Raw genomic sequence first — 18,778 nt, 5'->3', positions numbered from 1 at the left:
AACTTTGCTTCAATTTGCTTACCTGGAGGTTTAAAACAAGACTGAAGGACTCAATTAGTTTGATCAGGTAAGATCAATTTGATAAGTGTTTTATTAGAGTTAAAGCAAAATATATACAGTTGAAGTCAGAATTATTAGCCCCCTTTGAATTTTTTTTTCTTTTTTAAAAACAGCAAGCAAATTTTCACAGTATGTCTGATAATATATTTTCTTCTGCAGAAAGTCTTATTTGTTTTATTTCGGCTGGAATAAAAGCAATTTTTAATTTCTTATGAACCATTTTAAGGTCAAAATTATTAGCCCCTTTAAGCTCATTTTTTTTCTCGCTAGTCTACAGAACAAATCATCATTATACAATAACTTGCCTAATTACCCTAACCTGCCTAATTAACCTAATTAACCTAGCTGTATAGAAGTGTCTTGAAAAATATCTAGTGAAATATCATTTACTGTCATCATAGCAAAGATAAAAATAAATCAGTTATTAGAAATGAGTTATTAAAACTATTATGTTTAGAAATGTGTTGAAAAAAAATCCTCTTTCCGTTAAACAGAAATTGGGGAAAAAATAAACAGGGGGACTAATAATTTTGACTTCAACTGTATATATATATATATATATATATATATATATATATATATATATATATATATATATATATATATATATATATATATATATATATATATATATATATATATATATATATTGTTTTACAGTAATGAGTCCTAAAATGGTTTTCTTTAAATCCTTTTTTTTGTGAAGTACACATTCACAAACCCCACAGCCCTTACCAAGAATAGAGCATACAATAGTTTATTAGCTGTCAATTACTTTAGTCTGAAGTTACAGGTGTTTGGAGAGACATATTAATATTAATTTTTAAATAATAATAATAGTAATAATAATACCGGGGGTTATGGTGGCGCAGTGGGTAGCACAATCGTCTCACAGCAAGAAGGTTGCTGGTTCAAGCCCTGGCTGGGTCAGTTGACATTTCTGTGTGGAGTTTGCATTTTCTTCCCATGTTCGTGTGGGTTTCCTCCGGGTGCTCCTGTTTCTCCCACAAGTCCAAAGACATGCGGTACAGGTGAATTGAATAAGCTAAATTGGACGTAGTGTATGTGTGTGAATGCAAGTGTGTGAGGGTGTTTCCCAGTGTTGGGTTGCAGCTGGAAGGGCATCCGCTCCGTAAAACTGGATAAGTTGGAGAAGTTGGTGGTTCATTCCATTGTGGCGACCCCAGATTAATAAAGGAACTAAGCTGAAAAGAAAATGAATGAATGAACAATAACATTAAAAGAAATAAATACATAATACATGTATGAAAAGAGAAACAATAAAAATCACAGTGAAAGATAAATAATAATAGTAATAATAAATATGTACAAATGAAGATTAGAGAGAAAAGCATAATGCTTTATTTTGGGCAACACTACCATTCAAAACATTCATTTTCTTTTCGACTTAGTCCCTTTATTAATCTGGAGTCGCAACAGCAGAATGAACAGCCAACTTATCCAGCATATGTCTTACGCAGCGAATGCCCTTCCAGCTGCCACCCATCACTGGGAAACATCCACACACACTTATTCACACACATATGCTACAAACAATTTTAGCTTACCCAACTCACCTATACCACGTCTTTGGACTTGCGGGGAAAACCGGAGCACCGGGAGGAAACCCACGCGAACACTGGGAGAACATGCAAACTCCACACAGAAATGCCAACTGAACCAGCCAAGGCTCAAACCAGCGACCTTCTTGCTGTGAGGCGACAGCGCTACCCACTGCACCACTATGTCACCCACCATTCAAAACACTAAAATTCAAATTGTTTCCTCATTTTTGTTCATGTTCAAAAGAAGTTTGTTATAGAATAAGAGTGAAATAATAAGTAAATGTAACTATATAAATTGAATACATTTAATTTATGGAAAAGCTGAAATTCATCAGTTTGAAATAATTCTGTAATAAGCAGTTCTGCAAAACAGACCGACATTATTTATTTTGAGCCAGTTCAGTGTTGATTCCATTTAGTTCAAACCATTGAGAGTGTGGGCAGTAGATTAGTTTTAACTTCCCATCTTAAATCTCTTTATTGTTGGTTTTGTGTCGAGATTTTAGTTCCAGTGGATTTCTCAGTTATCTGAGTTCTGCTTATTTCTCCTTGTTGGTTTCTGTGCAGGTATTCACAGGAATCTTCACAGCAGAGATGTGTCTGAAGGTCATTGCTCTGGATCCTTATTATTACTTCCAAGAAGGCTGGAATATCTTTGATGGCATCATTGTGAGTCTGAGTCTTATGGAGTTGGGCCTGGCCAATGTGGAGGGGCTTTCAGTGCTGCGCTCCTTTAGATTGGTAAGCAAAAGTCCTCTTGTTTTTCGAAAGTGCATGGCCTCTATCAAAATGGTCTAATCATCTGCTTATTGACAACCTCTGCTTTGATCGGCTGTAGTTGTTGCTTATGTCTGAAAGTATTTGGCTGGTATTATTAACTTAATCGAAAAGTTAAGAATGCACTTTGCTTGCGTCTTCCAAAAATGAGAACTCTGGATTGATGTTTGTATAACTGTATGACAAGAGTGCTCAGGAACCATACAGAGCTAACATTCTGACATGGTTTGCAATGGTAGACCAGTCACAAAAGCCTGGGCCATTTGATCAATAAGAGTACTTGTGTATTTTCAAACCCTGCAGTTTCCTCGTGATTGAAGAGAGTCAAAATACTGCCCAAGGGCCTCAGTTGCAACTCTGCTTTTAAGGCTACATTTACATAACAATGACGTGGCCAAAACAATCCTTGTCATCTTGATAAAGTTTTGTGTTTACACAAATTTAACAATAAGATCCTCATTTATATATATATATATATATATATATATATATATATATATATATATATATATATATATATATATATATATATATATATATATATATATATCTGCGAAAAAGGGCCAAAAACACTTTATTATGTATGACAGGCCAGTATTTGGGACTATCACCTACTGTAGTTATTTAATACTACCTGTAGGGAAGTGATAAAATGCCATCGGGGGCTTTGCGCCCTTGTCTGTGTATAATTTGCAGTGTGGGTACAATGCTTCTTCACTTTTGGCTCTAATGGGAAGGGAATCCACACTTTGCTGATGAAGCATTATGAAACATATGATCAACATCACCACATAGTCCACCTTTGTTCTGTGTGTTTGCTTGTGCTTGCCTTTAATCTACGTCTCCCTAAACATGTACCATGCACCTGCATGACTTCATCTTTTTCAAACACTTTCGTTTTCAGGTGTTTAAACGGACAAGCAACAGCTACATTTTCAAAAGTGTGCTTTTTGAAATGTATTTTCTACTGCAAGCGTTTTAGTTTCAAAACCCAACGAAACATATAAAAAACATCCCGTTTTTGCTTGAAAACCTTGTCATGTAAATGACTTTCACTGTCAAGTGTTTACACAGGCAAGACAACAGCTGCATTTTCAAAAACATCTGCTTTAATTTTATTGTCAAATTTATACTTTTCAATCCCAAAACCCCATGAAACAAGCAAAACTTTTCTTGTTTTTGACTGTCATGTAAATGTAGGTCAGGACACACCAAGCCGATGATCGGCCGTTGGGCTTCATTGGTTTGTCGGTCAGTGTCAGTTTAGTTGGTTTGAATAGTTGGTTTGATGTATTCCTCACGTCGCCTCTTGTTGGGTTAATGTTGGAGCTTGTTGGTCTGATTCAGTATGTCAAATCGCCATAAGCTTAAGAGTCAGCTGGTTATTCAGCGGCAAACTGATTCCCGACTCAAGGTGCTTTGCTGATCCTTTCCCTATCTCCGCTCCCCACATTTTCCTGTCTGTAAAATTTTCACGATAAAGGTTAAAATCCCCTAAAAAATTATTATTAAAAAAATTGAACATAAGGAACATCAGGAAAGACAACAGAATGTGCACTATTCAATTAGTAAGCTACTGTCTGTTTAGAGTGTTCACAGGCAGCTTTTTGATCCAGATGTAAGCCAAAACAAGGTAACAACACAGCTGGCTTTCTTTAGCGCTAGTTGTTTGTCGTCTGCTTGGTGTGTACCAGCCGTAAGATTTGAATTCAGGATTGAGTCTCTATCACAAAACATCTATTTTATAAAACTTCCTTTCTCTTTCTCTCTCTTCCCTTTAGTTAAGAGTTTTTAAGTTGGCAAAGTCCTGGCCCACCTTGAACATGCTGATAAAGATCATTGGTAACTCAGTCGGTGCTCTGGGAAATCTAACCCTCGTCCTGGCCATCATTGTCTTCATCTTCGCTGTGGTGGGAATGCAGTTGTTCGGGAAGAGTTACCGCGAGTGCGTTTGCAAGATCTCGGAAAGTTGTGAGCTGCCGCGGTGGCACATGGATGATTTCTTCCACTCCTTCCTGATCGTGTTCCGGGTACTTTGTGGTGAATGGATCGAAACCATGTGGGACTGCATGGAAGTGGCGGGACAGTCCATGTGTCTCATCGTCTTCATGATGGTCATGGTCATTGGGAATCTGGTGGTAAGCTCATTTATTCTATAGACCATTTGGAGGGATGTAAACAAAACAATAGTCCCAACTTATTTCCTGTTTTACATTTTTAAGTTCTATAGCTTCCAAGAATCCAAAAGGAGCCACATACTGATAGCTGATATGATAGCTGATAGTTATGATAGCTGTTTTATTATTAACTTATGATTGAATTGCCTCTTGTTACAGTAAAGAAATTGTTTGATAACAAGCAAGAAAGGTTTATGAGCCAATGACATCACCACATTGAAATGGTCTATAAGGAGACACTTTTAAAATAGGCCTCCTTCAAATTGCTTTTTTTTATTATATCTCATTTACATTTACTTTAGCATTTTTACAGCCAGTTTCAGTGGTTATAATTGTGACAGCTGAATAAACATTTAGCTGTTCTTTTAATAACATTGACTTGAACTAATTCAATTTTCAGTTTAGAGGAAGAGCTGATTTCACACCAAATGTGAATTTAAGTATTCGCATGAGGAGATTGCATAAAAAGTCAATGCAAATGCATAAATAGATGCTAATTGGGTGATGCAAATAACAAGATGATGATGTGTTTGCCGCTAACGTGTAATATTTGGCACAATCGCATGTATACTCAGTATGCTTACTTTTTTCCACGAGCTGTTTGGGTATTACCAGTTCTGAGGATCAATAATTGCATATACCTTCGCTATACTCACTTATTTTTCTGATTAAGCTTCCCTAATTTGTGTGTATTATTTTAAATTCTTACTTACAAATGTATATTTTTCTTTGTTTACCCCAATAGGATCTGTTCCTGATCCACCCTAAAATGAAAATCCTAAAGCTGTCTTTCCATGTATGCACAGGCCCTATTGAGTTAGCTTAAATAAAAGTTAACTAAATTGTTGTAGCTATCTTGATTGACTCTTTTTTCAGTATTAAAATGATTATATAAGCTACATACTGTATACATATATATATATATATATCTCATTTGGTGTGAACCCAGCATAAAGCTTATAAAGCTCAGCAAAGCCTAGTACTGTATATCTGGTTTTATTTATTTATTTATTTATTTTTCTATTTGCTGATTCAGGATCATTTTTGGACTGAATTTAGTGTCAGTTAATCAGTTTAAACTCAAGTTAAAGTTAAAACACAATTCAGCTGAAGTCAGATTTTATTTCTATATTGATTGTCAAGTAATAATGACAGAATATAAAATACAATATGTGATAAATTGATGAAATGCAAATGATCTCACATTATCTCTGTTTCCGAATATATGTAATATTATTCACGTTGTCATAAAACTGCTAATTTTGCATAAAGAAAATGCTTATTTTAAATTTGTATTATTATTATTATTATTATTATTATTATTATATTATATAATTTAGCATTTTTCTGACATAAGCGCATTTTCCTTTCACATACTTATTAACTAGCTACACTACAGTTTTAAAAGTTTGGGGTCAGTAAAAGGTGTTGAAAGTAAGCTGTTATGAAACAAGAGAGGAATAAAGCTTTAGTTATTTAAAACATTTAAACATTTTCATTAATTATTATTACCCTGAAATATGATACAACAATAATATTGTAAAACAAATAAGTGAAATATAATAATCTAACAATTTGTATGTACATTAAAACATTTTAAACCGTTTAAGTAGTTCTGGAAAAAAATAGTAATTATTCAAAGCCATGTCTTTTTTCATCTGGAGACAGTGTTTTTTCATTTAAACCAGGATGCGAATTACAGGGGGGTTTGGGGTGGGGGGGTGGGGGGGGGCGGGTCTGACCCCTCTAATTATTGCTTGATCTCCCCTGAAGGACATCGAAACAAGATGTATAGGGGTCTGCCCTTAATAGTTAAGAAATAGTTTGTTTTGATCTGTATCTTAAAAAATATCACTAATTAAAATAATAGATAACTTCAATATACATTTGACCACCTCGACAATGGTTCATGCCATTGTGAATGCATGTTAGCACCAACAGACAGCGTAAGTGTTCACAAAACATGCTTATAGTTTAATAGGCATTTGTAGGTGTCTGCAAAGCTAGAGGCATAGTTTGTTTTTTATTATACACTTGCTCGCACATGGAAGATAAATAGTAAAATAAATAATACGTGTAGTCTTTCATGGTCAATGCAATGCAAACCGTTTATTTAATATCACAATTTTGAGAACCATCCTATATCCCTCAAAACAATGAAAACATTATGACAAGTTTGAATATTAAGTTAGATGTATTCGAATTGAATATATACATTTGCTTTACTGAGGCTTATTATCGAACATAACCGATAAACTTGACCATCAATGTATAATTTGCACCCTGATTTACACCCATTGCCAGTATTGAAAGCTGTTGTTCAAACTGCATGACTAGCCTCGATTTTGACTCGCCGACAGGTTTTGAAAAATCACAGACAAATGGCTGAAATCACAGGCAAATCGGTGCTCATTCATGTGAGTGACAATCACACAATGTGAACTATTAAAGACGCGATCTAAGAGAATCGACGATGAGTCGCCGACGATGTGAGATATTTGGCATGCTAAATATCTCGAGCTGTCTGTGATTCAAATCATGCCGTGTGAAATGTGTTCTGATTGAAAATAACATCGCCTACAGCCAATGAGAGAGCAGCATCCACTAGTATAGATATCTGCAGGCCAGCGGGAGGCTGGGGGAGAAGTTAAAAACGCTTGTTTTCAGTCTATTTGGACCCAAGAAATGGAGTAAAAACTAGAGTAAATTTGGCAGGAGCACCCATGTCTGTTTGACATGTCACCTGAGTGCTACCACAACCGGGTCAAAACAGAAAAAAGTTGAAGAGAAATTGCTAATTCTCTTCAAAGGCCAAAATAAGTACATTTTCTACCCCACTAAAGGTTTCTTTCTCATTATGTAGTTAATAATGAAAGATATACTACGTTACCTTCCGTTGTTTCCATGTCACTTCTCATGTGTGTTTGGTTGTGAGACGTAGTTTGGACAATGTTGTCTGCGATTCTTCTCATTTTAAAGTCATGCGGTGTGAAACCCATCCAACCGATCCATCTTTCAGTGTCAACAAAGCAGCGATGAAACGCTACCTCAGATAATCATGCAGTGTGAAAACATCTGTGACACGACTACTTTGAAAATCATGCAGTCGGAACTCGCTATAAAGCAGCTGTACAGAGGACAACAGTGCCATCATTTAGCTTAACTCAAATCTCAATAAAGTTTTCTCTTAGAATGTGAACGTCTTTTAATATATTTAAAAATATACTTGCTGAAAGTATCAACTAAAAAAATCCTTGACTCAGGTGTATTCTTAACAGGTTTGACCCAAACACCCACAGACTCTCTCAAACACACACGACCATTTGTGAGTAGAATGAGCTCATCTTACCATCTGACCTTGCCGACTCTGAGAGTGTGTTTTCTGTTGTGCGGCAGGTGTTGAACTTGTTCCTGGCCTTGCTGCTGAGCTCCTTCAGTGCCGATAATCTGGCCGCCACCGATGACGACAGCGAAATGAACAACCTGCAGATCGCCGTGGGCAGAATACAGAAAGGTATCGCTCTGGTCAAGTCCACTCTCCGTCAGTTCCTGCAAAGCCTCTTCCTGGCCGGCTCTAAACCACGCTCTCTAGATGAGGAGAAGCCCCTTGACGACCTCCACAGTGACGGCAAAGAGAACTGCCTGTCCAATCACGCTCCGGTGGCCGTCGATCTCACTAAGGACTATCTGAAGGAGGGATGCGTCTCTCCTGGTAATGGGGTGGAGGGTCACGTAAAGTATGGAATTGAGGAAGGCGACTACATGTCGTTCATACACAATCCCAGCCTCACGGTTACAGTACCGATAGCAGTGGGAGAGTCGGACTTTGAAAATCTGAACACGGAAGATTTCAGTAGCGAATCATCTGATGTGGAGGGAAGTAAAGAGGTAAGCCTGATTTCAATGACTAAACAGACAATTTTACTTTTAATATGCATGAAATTCTTGTTTCAGTGTCGGAGAGAGTTGCTTTATATATCGTAATGTAAAAAATATGATATTTAATGGTCTATCTTGTTGATTTAGGTTTGTTTGTAATTCATCAGGAGTCAGTGTCTCTTTTGGCTGTAGGAGACAAACAGTAGTGTTGAGTCACATTGCCATTACATCATTCTCTGCACAGAGCTGCAGCTCATTGTGTGTGTGTGTAAATGTGTGTTTTTACTGTGTCATGAGCTTCAGGCCAGTTTGACCCTGTTCATCTGCAGCTAGTTAAGACAAACCTCTGGGCACTTTAGCAGGTAGACTTACTGAGTATACTCATTATATCAGTACGCATTCTCATAAACATGCACTGTCTGGCACACACACAACCTCTCGCACACTCTAATGTGTATTATTCACGACCAACTGAGCAGGCATGGCATCATGCATCCAGACTATGAATGAGGCTGTTGAGGAAATTGCTAAATTCAGCATCCTTGCCCAGGGTGAAATTGAGTATGCTTAACTCTGTGTTTGTGTGTGTGTCTGTGTGTGTGTGCAGGTTTATGTGGTTTACGAGAATACAAATTTGTATAACGACATGGTTATGACCTTGTTGTACTCTATTAAGGTGGTTTACGAAGACATCTCTTGTGTCCTCATAATTCAAAACTCTTCAAAATAATACTTTTATGAGGATATGTAATTGTAAAAAGACATGGGTATGACCTAGTTGTACACTTTTTAAGGGGGTTGACAAATACATGCCTTGTGTCCTCGTAATTCAAAACTCTTAAAAATAATACTTTTCATACTTTTATGAGGACGTGTAATTGTAAAAAGACATATATATATGACCTAGTTGTACTCTTTTAGGGTGGTTCACAATGACATCCCTTGTGTCCTCATAATTCAAAACTTTTAAAAATAATACTTTTATGAGGATATGTAATTGTATAAAGACATATATATATATGACCTAGTTGTACTCTTTTAAGGTGGTTCACAAAGACATCCCTTGTGTCCTCATAATTCAACACTCTTAAAAATAATACTTTTATACTTTTATGAAGACATGTAATTGTATAAAGACATATATATGACCTAGTTGTACTCTTAGGGTGGTTCACAATGACATCCCTTGTGTCCTCATAATTCAACACTCTTAAAAATAATACTTTTATGAGGATACGTAATTGTATAAAGACATGGGTATGACCTAGTTGTACTCTTTTAAGGTGGTTCACAAAGACATGCCTTGTGTCCTCATAATTCAACACTCTTAAAAATAATACTTTTATACTTTTATGAAGACATGTAATTGTATAAAGACATATATATATATATGACCTAGTTGTACTCTTAGGGTGGTTCACAATGACATCCCTTGTGTCCTCATAATTCAAAACTCTTTAAAATAATACTTTTATACTTTTATGAGGACATGTAATTGTATAAAGACATATATATGACCTAGTTGTACTCTTTTAAGGTGGTTCACAAAGACATCCCTTGTGTCCTCATAATTCAAAACTATTAAAAATAATACTTTTATGAGGATATGTAATTGTATAAAGACATGGGTATGACCTAGTTGTACACTTTTTAAGGGGGTTGACAAATACATGCCTTGTGTCCTCTTAATTCAGAACTCTTAAAATAATACTTTTATACTTTTATGAGGGTACAAATTTGTTTTAAGACATGGGTATGACTTAGTTGTACACATTTTAGGTGGTTTACGAAGACAAGCCTTGTGTCCTAATTATTCAAACTCTTAAAAATAATACTTTTATGAGGATATGTAATTGTATAAAGACATTGGCATAACCTAGTTATACTCATTTAAGATGGTTTACAACGACATGGTTTGTGTCCTCGTAATTCGGAACTCTTAAATATACTCATAAAAGTATTATTTTTAATTGTATAAAGACATGGGTATGACCTTGTTGTATTATTTTAAGGTGGTTTACGAAGGCATGCCTTGTGTCCTTGTAATTCAAAACTCTTCAAAATAATACTTTTATGAGGATATGTAATTGCATAAAGACATGGGTATGGCCTGGTTGTACTCTTTTAAAAGGTGGTTTATGAAGACATGGCTTGTGTCCTCATAATTCAAAACTCTTAAAAATAATACTTTTTATACTTTTATAAGGATATGAAATTGTATACGGACATGGCTGTGACCTAGTTGTACTCTATTAAGGTGATTTATAAAGACATGCCTTGTGTCCTGGTAATTCAAAACTCTTCAAAATAATACTTAACTTCTATACTTTTATCAGGATACAAAATTGTATAAAGACATGGGTATGACTTAGTTGTACTCTTTTAAGGTGGTTTATGAAGACAAGTCTTCTGTCTTCATAATACAAAACCATTAAAAATCATACTTGAGGAATTTTGACATTCAGATTTCAGGGTTGGGGTAGGGGTAGTGTTAGGCCATATAATACTTGTTTTTTACAGTATAAACTACATTACGCCTATGGAGAGTAGTAATATGTCTGTATGTGTGTGTGAGTGTGTGGTTGTATTCCAGCCCATTTCCATACTCTTCAAGCAGTACTGTCACTGTGCTTAATCTTGTTTCTCTCCCCTCTTCTAATTTGATCTAATTCTATATCTTAATTGAAGTGGTTGAGTGTTGCAGACGTTATTATCCATGTTATGTGAAGTGTGTATCTCCTCTCTGTGTGTGACCTGTTATTGCAGCGTTATGACAGACGAACCCCAGGTTTTCTCTGAAAGAGCCCTGTAAGAGACTCACCTTCCTCCTCACCCACACTAACCATGGAGACTGCCTTTGTCATCTAAATCAGACCAAACTCTCGTCTATCTCTCTCTCTCTCATTTTATCTCTCTTTTTGGATCGGATTGCCCTTTTGTTTTTCGTTTCTCAATGCCTGTGCCCTTCCCTCCCTCTTAAACAACCCTATTTTGCACCGAAGAGAGACAGCTGTCAGCCTTTTTTTTTGTTTTGGTTGGATGTTTTCCACATGACTTTGTGTTTCTGTTGTAGCACTGGGCTTCTTTGCAGTACCTTCAGTCATATGGAATGAGCAAGATCATCATTTTACATCAATAGCCCATCGAACATCTTTCTGTTACATTAGCTTGTATGTTTCGTTTTTGTTTTTTCGTACAAGCTATCAGTGAGCATTCAGAGCTAAATTACTCCAAAATGGGAAGTGGTTGAGTGTGCATGTGTATGTGTGAGTGTGAGAGGAGAGGTGAGCTTTGAAAATCAGGAAACTTTAATTATTGCAGTACAACAATTACTAGATTGGTTGATACTGCATATTAGAAGGAAGAAATCTAGTTGATCCAGATATGAGCATGGTGTAAACAATAGGGTGGTGGTTACAAATGACTTATATGCATGTTAGATGGCTGATTATCATAATGTTATTTAAAAATATGCAGATATTCCTACAGTATAGTATTAAGCAGTGTACACTGCTGCAGAAGTGGGAATAGGCATGGGACGATAACCGGTTTTAAGGTATACTGCGGTTTGGAAAAGTCAAGGTTTTAAAACCGTCAACTTTCGACTATACTGTTCCTAAGGTATATGTAAGATTTTTTGTTTTGGTTGTTAGGATAACAGTATCTTCAGCAGGAAAGATATCCGAAGATGCCATTTTAAATTGTAAAGAAATCTGTGTTTTGCAAACTTATGCAGACAGCAGAAGTCAATGATTTATTTGAATTATTTTGCTTGACATGTTTACTGCTCCAAAATATCTTAAATGTTTCTAAAAATTAAATATATTGTGTTCAAAGGGGGAAAAGGTTTTTGTTTTTTACCCAGATATTTAAAAATAATATATTTTAGATCAGTAATCACAATACCCTGAAACCGTGCTATTTTTATCCAAGGTTATCATACCGTCAGAAGCTTATACCGGCCCATGCCTAAGTGGGAATCTGTCTTCATACAGTAGCATTCAGCCTCTAGAATGTGTGTAATTACATTTGTGCCGTTTGATTGTGCTTATACAGTACAATCAGGAGGTTCTGCTCTTTCAGCCAATGGTTAATTTAGCAAGATATTTGATGATAATTTGACTTCACAACTTCTGTGCCTCCTTATACGTTTTACATGTGTTCCTAATCAGATTTGAAGGCATGAACTGGAAGTTAGAGTGTATCAGGATTAGGAAACCAAATCAGAACCTTTAGACTTAAATCCATCAATTAGATTTGCTTTAGATGCAAAATAAAAACAAATCTTTGAGATTATTGAGAAGCTCAATTAAGTCTGGGTTAGGGCAGCTTGTTCAGGTTTGCTCAGCCTCTTATATCACTACTGTGATTAAAATGTTAGAGACTTTCTGGAAGATTCTGAAATTGCACACAGCATGCTTACATCATTCCCCCGCGCCGCATTAGCTGGGTGCCACAGCAACCAGTGCTCCAGCTCAGTTTTAGACAGCATTCTCCTATTATGTATTTTTTTTTATATGATTTAACCTTTTTGTTTTTCTAACTGACCCTTTTATGAATGCAGTAGCAGGTCAGTAACTGCCTAAGAAATACACTGTGGTCAGGAATACTTCATTATTGTGTCAAATAATGAGTTCATACCCAATTCCTCAGGTCTGCAATAACATCAGACAATATAACCAGCAAATATATTCTTGGCAGAAGCTTTTATGCTCTTGTTTTGCTAAATAGCAGTAGCTGCATTTCTGTTACCCCTCAAATTGCGCAAAATTAAAATTGAAAATTGAAAAAAAAAAACAACCTCCCATGTACCGTCTCTATTGATTAAAAATTCTGATACAATAGATGTATATCTACCAACATCTGTCACCATGATTTTTGGGGGAAAAAATCTGTTTTAAGTCTAACATTAGAAACTTTAATCAAAATTTAGCAAATACCGCAAATCTTTTGCGCAATTCTGTAATGGAAACCAAGCTATTGTCTTTAACCACTTTAATAACATCTTAATATTAACTATTGCTATAAAACTTATGTCATGCAGTGGGAACTGATGGGTTAATTTTCCCAAGAACATATTGTTTTCCCCTTGTTAGTTTGCAGTTAAAGTAATTTTCCCTAAAATGCTGTCTCAGACTTAGCATGTGGCTCTGGTGTTAGTTAACGCTAATGCGGCTCCCCTCCTCTTCAAACTGACTGGCGGACCGAAGCTTGACCACTGCTTAACGGAATGGACTTCCAGCCTGTGTTTTCATGTCAATCAAGGGATTGCACTCAATGGGGTGGGCTCATGTGATAATCTGAATCATGCCAATCCAAATGTATTGGGATTATCCAATAGAAACCATTTGTTTTTTTGGAAGGGGTGGGGCAAGGTAAGGGGCTGTCATTTGCACTGGACATGAAAATACTCAAAGCACTCAACATTTGATGACAAGATCACAAGCTTGGATGAGAATTAATGCACCTTGAGAAACAAAAAAACATGCATGAGGAAGGAATGAAGGCACATCAAATGTACCCACAGCTGACTGTGAGATTATATGGTGAAGCCAGAGACGCTTGTCTTCATGCCTGGCTGATAATTAGAGAATCAATTCAATGAATCAAATCAACCTCTAAATCCACGGGCTTGTAGGTACTTTTGAATGATCTGAAACTGCATGAGACTTGAGAATTACTGCAAAAGCAATCTGGAGGAGATGGTGTGCAGCAGTCCAGCCTAATCTTGTGCGCGTATGTGTGTGTGTGTTTTGTTTGTTTGCTTTTTTGTGTCTGATCGTGTGGCTGCATGGATGCCTGTGTAGAAGCTACCTGTTGATACAGTTCTCAGTTCCTCGGAGGGGAGCACAGTGGATATTCGCCCCCCTGGAGAGGGGGCAGAGTCTGTCGAATTGGAGCCAGAGGAGTCCCTGGACCCGGAGGCCTGCTTCACAGAAGGTACTTGTTTGAATGCAATAACACCAGTTTAGGGCCAGTTTGTTTGGCTGTCAAGCTGTTTTTGTCTTACGGTAGTTATGCAGTACACTGAAAATATACAAGGGTTAGACAATGACTCTGAAACACTGCCCAGCCTGGTGGCCAGCTTTCATTTATTGTATATTCCACCAGTAAGAGCAGAGTGTGAAGGTTTAATTAGCGATGTTAATAGTACAGTTTTGCTTAAAATATTGCAATGCACAAAATGCCTCTATAAGTCCACCTTTACTGACTTTCCCAGATCCGGAAGCTATGGTGTGGAGAACCCCCCAAAAAAGCATACCCCCCAGATTTTCCATGCCCAGAGTGAAGGCTTGAAGGGGTGCAATTTCATCCACTAGACCCAATACTTCAATTCAATTCAGTTCATATTTATTTACAGTATATAGCGCTTTTCACAATGTAGATTGTGTCAAAGCAGCTTAACACAGTTCTAGTAAAGTCCAGATTTCAGAGTTAAAGTTTAGTTTAGTTCAGTGTGATTTATATTTCGCTGCTGAAAGTTCAAACACTGTAGAGCAAATCCATGTGAAGTTGAACATCTCCCATGGCCTGCATAGTCATCAGATCCAAATATTATTGACTTGGCTACTATTCTGCCAGAAGCATTGCTCAAAATCCCCCTGGCCATCGTGCAGGATATGTATCTCTCTTTCCCAAGATGAATTGATGCTGTATTGTCTGCAAAAGGAGGCCCTTCACCATACTAATCAATTATTGTGGTCTAAAACCAGGCATTTTAGTTTCATCGCCCAACCCCTGTATCTGTTAATTAACAGTATCTGCTGTCCTGCATTATGATCTCTTTTCTGTCCACTACTGATTCTGTAAATTCAACTCTGCAGTTTAACAGTCCTTTTTTTACATTGACATTAGTTTGAACAATATATTGTATATGCAGTAATATAGAATTAAGTTTGTAAAATAACAGAAAAACATGACTTATTAACAGGTTTAAGTATCGTTATGTCCAGCACAAACCAAGACAATATATCTTATCAAGCTATTTAAATGTCAATAAAAGTCACTTTTTTTTTTAACTTTTTTTTTTTACATCATAAGTTGTTAGAGGAAAGATAAAGGTCATAGGATATGAAAATATATGGTCTGAATTACTTTTGCTTTTTGCGTTGGTCTGAAAATTGTAATTGGATACCTAAGGATGTGTATCAGCCAATCTGAATCAAGCATTCAACAGTCCTGTCGTATCTAAACATTTCACCAGTGTTATTCCAAACTCCTTTCCTTCATCTAATGGGCTGTTCTGGCTATTCATTTACAGTAGGTCATTTATAGTAGGTAGTATTGATTAATGCTAATCAATGGTTTACAAGCTACTTAGCCATTGTTGTTGGCTATTTGGGCTGTTTTTTGCAGATAATACCCTCTTTCTAGTTTATTACCCATAGCTAACTTGTCAATGGGAGTCTGTTAATTAGAAAAAACAGCAATTACTGCAGTGAATTTGAGGATTACATTGGTTTATGCTGAGATTAATTATTGGATTGATTTTCAGGGTAAAAGGACAGTAATGTTTTAACAACCAACTGATAATTTCCTTTGTTGTCACCAGACTCCATTGGGGCCATTTTTCAGGATCAATTTCTAACTAGTCCTGGATAGCTTTTTTGTCTTTGAATTCCCTGCTTCTCTCTGAGAGTTTGGGAATTTCGAACCTATTTTAAGAACTATAATGTTCCTATTAAGTTATGGAAAAAATGACAATATTTAATCCCAGTGCAGTTTCAGCTAATAAACAAATACATACATAATAAGCATTAATAGCAGTGCTTAATTTGTAAATGAATATCTCCCGGAACAAAACCAGGAAATAAGAGTTACCGTGACTGACGTCCACCAAACAATTTCAGTTTTCCCAGAACATGACGTCATTAAACGTTGATAGCGCAAAAAAAGAGCATCACATTTCTGAACGGTCTTTAATTATTTTGTGCTATATAGCAATATAGGTCAGTCAATGATAATAAAAACATGTAGCTACAAACATAAATATTATGAACAATAACTATTTACACTTCACTATTATGTGCCAAGTGAAAAAAAATAATTAAAAGAATCACTCGGTCTAATATTCAAGAATAGCCCACAGTTACCTCTTCTGTCATGTTTTCTGGCTGATTTGATTTGATTTGCTTCTGTCTCCCGCTATCCTGATCCATTTGTGCAGTTTCATCCTCTCAGTTGATCAGGCTCATTATTAGATTTACTCGTAGTAAAAAAAAATGCAAGACCTCAATTTAAAAATTATTGAACTTTTACTACAGCAAATGAATGTTAAAAAAATATATATAATTATGAATCTGTGGGTGTATTGTATGTATATCAGAGTTGTACAAGACATTTTTGGGGAAAATATTGCAATAATACTATGTTGTACAGTTTGACTAACATAAATGCCACAAAATGCTACAAAATGTATAGGCTGGCCCCTTTATGTCATATGTAGTGCCACAACAAGACTTCTAGTATTACATTTCTGGGACTCCTTGGTGGAGTAGTCTTTCCACCGAGCTCAATTATTCTACTGTCTGTTCACATTACGGGACTCGTTTCTGTGTTTCTTTTGCTCAGGCTGTGTGATGAGGTTTCAGTGCTGTCAGGTTGATGTGGAGAAGGGAAAATGGAAGAGTTGGTGGATTCTCAGGAAAACCTGCTTCATCATTGTCGAGCACAACTGGTTTGAGTCCTTCATCATCTTCATGATTTTACTCAGCAGCGGAGCACTGGTGAGCACCCACACAACCATAACAAACACAATGCAACCACCCACTCACAACCGGCTTGATCTATGTTACTAGCTACTGAAAAGTGTTGATGTGTACAGTTAAAGTCAGAATTATTAGCCCTCCTGTATATTTTCCCCCAATTTCTGTCTAACGGAGGGAAGATGTTTTTTAACACATTTCTAATCATAATAGTTTTAATAACTCATTTCTAATTGAATTCTTTTATCTTTGCCATGATGACAGTAAATAATATTTTACTAGATATTTTTCAAGATACTCATGCTCAGCTTAATGTGACATTTTAAGGCTTAACTAGGTTAATTAGGCAGGTTAGGGTAATTAGGCAAGTCACTAGCTATGTTTCCATCCACCTATTTTTATATGCATTTTGGATATGCGCATAAAAAACGGTTGATGGAAACACCAAGATGGACATGCATTTTGAAAATGTGCATAACAAACGTATGCGATTTTGCATTTGTCTTCTGAGGTGCAAGTCGTTAATTAAATAAAGAAAAGATTCACGCAGCTTTTTCTAATGCTGCAAATTCCGTTTTTACTTATAATATTTGGCGCCGGTTAATGAGGAAGGGACAATTTAGTTCACTTTGACTCTTTGGATGGAAACGCTGCTTTATTTGCACATCTTTTGTGCCTTATTTCTGTTTTCTTTGGATGGAAGCATAGCTATTGTATAACAATGGTTTGTTCTGTAGACAATCGAAAAAATACTGCTTAAGGGGGCTAATAATATTGACCTTAATTAATTTATTTTTTAAATTTAAAACTGCTTTTATTCTAGCTGAAATAAAACAACTTTTTCCAGTAGAAAAAATATTATCAGACACACTGTGAAAAATTCCTTGCTCTATTAAACATAATTTGGGAAATGTTTGAACAAGAAAAAACCCAGCAGGCACAGGACGTTAACATGACATCAGATTGACGTTGTACCCCAACATTGTGGGGATGTATTATTTTGTTTGGAAATGTAAATCGGGTCAGAACCCAACATCAATTCAAGGTCTAAGTCCAACGTCCAACTTAAAATCAACCATTTATTGATGCTACAACTTAACGTTGTGTGGATGTTACCACTATGATGTCCATCAGATGTTGGATTTTGGTCACCATACCTGACGAATAAATGTAATTTGACATCAACATCAACAAAATATTAACATCATTACGTCATTTGATGTAATTTTACATTAAAAATAATGTTGTCCTTAGACGCTGGCTAGACAATGAATTTTCGTCACCTGACATTTATCATACCTAATATTAGCATCTTATGACATTTTGTGCCTGCTGGGAAAAATTGTAGGAGGGCTAATAATTCTGACTGTATTTGTGTGTGTTCAGGCTTTCGAGGATATTTACATCGAGCAGCGCAAGACCATAAAGACGGTGTTGGAATATGCAGATAAAGTCTTCACATATATATTCATCCTGGAGATGCTTCTGAAGTGGGTTGCTTACGGCTTCGTCAAATACTTCACCAACGCCTGGTGCTGGCTTGACTTCCTGATTGTTGATGTATGTATGGAGCGTATAACCTACTTTGCAGCTGTATTGTTTGCTGTATGTGCCT

The 18,778-nt window shown here is 36.2% G+C and overlaps 1 protein-coding gene across 1 annotated transcript in view; it reads left to right on the top strand.

The window, feature by feature from the left end:
- The window catches only part of scn1lab (sodium channel, voltage-gated, type I like, alpha b), a 76,675-nt gene that overhangs the window by 43,267 nt on the left and 14,630 nt on the right, over positions 1 to 18,778 (top strand). The window contains exons 15-20 of the mRNA XM_056459565.1: positions 2,193 to 2,366; positions 4,184 to 4,540; positions 7,976 to 8,467; positions 14,266 to 14,398; positions 17,030 to 17,184; positions 18,550 to 18,723. Of these exons, the coding sequence (XP_056315540.1) occupies positions 2,193 to 2,366; positions 4,184 to 4,540; positions 7,976 to 8,467; positions 14,266 to 14,398; positions 17,030 to 17,184; positions 18,550 to 18,723 (1,485 nt within the window). The remainder of the gene's footprint in view (positions 1 to 2,192; positions 2,367 to 4,183; positions 4,541 to 7,975; positions 8,468 to 14,265; positions 14,399 to 17,029; positions 17,185 to 18,549; positions 18,724 to 18,778) is intronic.

The sequence above is a fragment of the Danio aesculapii genome, chromosome 6 (genome assembly GCF_903798145.1).
Source record: "Danio aesculapii chromosome 6, fDanAes4.1, whole genome shotgun sequence".
NCBI classification, from domain to species: domain Eukaryota; kingdom Metazoa; phylum Chordata; class Actinopteri; order Cypriniformes; family Danionidae; genus Danio; species Danio aesculapii.
The sequence above is the reverse complement of the archived record's forward strand: the minus strand, read 5'-3'. Positions and strand labels throughout refer to the sequence as shown.